This window comes from Sceloporus undulatus, chromosome 1 (genome assembly GCF_019175285.1).
Source record: "Sceloporus undulatus isolate JIND9_A2432 ecotype Alabama chromosome 1, SceUnd_v1.1, whole genome shotgun sequence".
Taxonomy (NCBI): domain Eukaryota; kingdom Metazoa; phylum Chordata; class Lepidosauria; order Squamata; family Phrynosomatidae; genus Sceloporus; species Sceloporus undulatus.
The window spans coordinates 105,998,832-106,001,562 of NC_056522.1; the positions used below are offsets into that span (position 1 = coordinate 105,998,832).

The window sequence follows — 2,731 nt, forward strand, 5'->3', positions numbered from 1 at the left end:
TTGAGGGGATGTCATATTGAGGAGGGAGCAAGCTTGTTTTCTGCTGCTCCAGAGACTAGGACCCGGAGCAATGGATGCAAGCTGCAGGAAAAGAGATTCCACCTCAACATTAGGAGGAACTTCCTGACACTAAGGGCTGTTCAACTGTGGAACACACTTCCTCGGAGTGTAGTGGAGTCTCCCTCCTTGGAGGTCTTCAAACAGAGGCTGGATGGCCATCTGTTGGGGATGCTTTGATCTGGATTTCCTGCATGGCCGGTGGTTGGACTGGATGGCCCTTGCGGTCTCTTCCAACTCTATGATTCTATGATTCTATGATTCTATGACTGCTTATATGCTACATGAAGTGATGAGGCTTAGAGGTGGAAATAAAAAAATATATACTGCCCAAGAGGTCAGGAAGATGAAATGAGATCATTCAGGTTATGAAAGTTTTCCAGCTTTCAAATATGTATGATATGTATGATTGTGTTTCAGCCTTTCAAAGTATCTGAGAAGGAAATCAATTTTTAAAAAATCAGTTTTTAAAAAATATAATAAAATTACAACCTACTGAAACAATAGATTAAATGATATCAAAGTATATGCAGAGCTGTACAGACCCATTACTAGTATATAAAATGAGACTAGTATATAAAATCAGAGTAGATTTAAGTTTCCTTTTAGGCCTCCCATAAAGTGGGTGCCATCTTTTCTGTTTCTGATTAAGCAATGCTTACTATCTGGTCAGATAAATTAATCAGTGGCGGAGAGCTTTATTTCTGCATGATGTCATAACTAAACCATGTCCCATTTTAGGATCTGAGAAGCTCTATTTTGAAAATTTGCAACTTCCTGGGAAAGAGTTTGACTGAAAAAGAGGTGGATAATATTGTGGTTAATGCCTTGTTTGACAAAATGAAAGCAGATCCTAGAACAAATGCTATGGCTGAATCTTCTGATCTCTTAGATCACAGCAAAGGATGCTTTCTCCGCAAAGGTATGTCTGTGTTTGATGAAACTCAATGGTGGTGTGTGTGTGAATGCCTCACAGTCTCAGCTGGCAATTACTCAGTTATGTCTCAAGCCTGTACAAAAATGTTTTATGTTCTTAGGCTTTTAAAAACTGAGGCTGCATCCACACTGCAAAAATAATCCCATTTGATTTTAACTGCCATGTCTCAATGCAATGGAATTCTGGGAATTGTAGTTTTGTGAGACATTTAGCCTTCTCTGTTAAAGAGATCCAGTGCCACAACAAACTACAATTCCCAGAATTCCATAGCATTGAGCCATGGCAGTTAAAATGGTGACAAAATGGATTATTTCTGCAGTATGAATGCAACCTTGGTTTCCTTGTGCTGAAGTATATTCCTTTCTGTTTTCTGATATTATGGATTCCGTTTGTGTTTAGTTTCATTTATAAGCATTTAAATGACAGGTGGACAACTCTGGCTAATTTTCTAGTACTGTCTTTAGGCAGACATATTGATCTGACTGAATCAAATGAACCATGCTGGAATCATAGAAAAATATGTTGTAGTGTACAGTTCTGTGTGATTTGTATAAGCAATTTGTACATTCACATGTCTTAAGGAGATCCCAGGAATGCCTGCTACAGTGCCATGGAATTTTATAGCCTGTCTTACAACAGACATGGGATAGCAGGCAGTTGTGCATTAATGACATGCCAGTTACCATCAACATTATGGTTAATGAATAATAATCATCACATTCATCTCCCTTTCTCTCTGATTACTGCACCAGGTACCATTGGAGACTGGAAAAACATAATGACAGTTGCACAGAGTGAAAGATTTGACAGTGTTTTCAAGGAGAGAATGAAAAAGCTGCCCTTCAAGTTCTGCTGGGATATCAATGATAAATTATGAATTAATTATGAATCTTTAATTGGTGAAGCACAAATTTGTCCCATCGTGTTTCAAAATCATTCTGCAAAAGTTTTCAGTGTTGGGACAAAGTCAACACATTTTGGGGCACATTTCTCATAATGTCAAGATTCTGAATGAAATTTCTCAAAGTTTACAGATTTTTAAAGAGAATTGTCCTTATTCAGGCTGGGTGTTGATTCAAAGTTAGAGGTGGGAGAATTCTGAGTCCTTTTTTTGTACAATATTTCTTGATGTACAAAATTTAGAAATTTTATGTTTTGTTTTTTGGTCCAAGAACTACCTTGCAAAATTCAGAGAAGTGCAAAGAGTTGGGGTGGTGTGTGTGTGTGTGTGTGTGTGAAAAGATAATTGCATCACAGCTTGAGAATCATTTTTAGTTTGTTATGAAAAAGTAAACTAAAGCGGTATCTTCTCAGACACTAATGATGAGGCAATACCAAATTAAGACCCAAATGGATTATGCCATGTATGTGTTAAATCCATAATGCAATAGAGGGAATGCTGAGAAAGCACCTACTTAGAATAGTCCTTTTGCAGCACTGCAACATCATAATTCTGAAATACAAGAAATAAAATTGTTTAAAAAATTACTATTATTCCATAGCATTCTCTTGATATTCTTAACAATTTTCCTTCTGGGGCAAACTAGAACTTTTGAATGTGGATTTTTGCCTGGCAGGTAACTGCAGGAAAAGTATTTTATTTTTTAAAAAATTATCTTCTAAAGTGGGTTTTTTCCAATGAGATGATCTATTTGGCACAATGCTTGTAAAAGCTGGATAATGAAGAAAACTGACAGAAGGAGAATCAACAAGTTTGAAACGTGATGCTGCAAGAGA

General features: G+C 36.8%; 1 protein-coding gene across 1 annotated transcript in view; it reads left to right on the forward strand.

The window, feature by feature from the left end:
• LOC121925220 (amine sulfotransferase-like) overlaps positions 1-2,164 on the forward strand; it is an 18,205-nt gene extending 16,041 nt beyond the window's left edge. Inside the window, exons 4-5 of the mRNA XM_042457080.1 lie at positions 799-979; positions 1,747-2,164. Coding sequence (XP_042313014.1) covers positions 799-979; positions 1,747-1,871 — 306 coding nt within the window. The 3' untranslated portion in view covers positions 1,872-2,164. The remainder of the gene's footprint in view (positions 1-798; positions 980-1,746) is intronic.
• Positions 2,165-2,731: the final 567 nt, after the last annotated feature.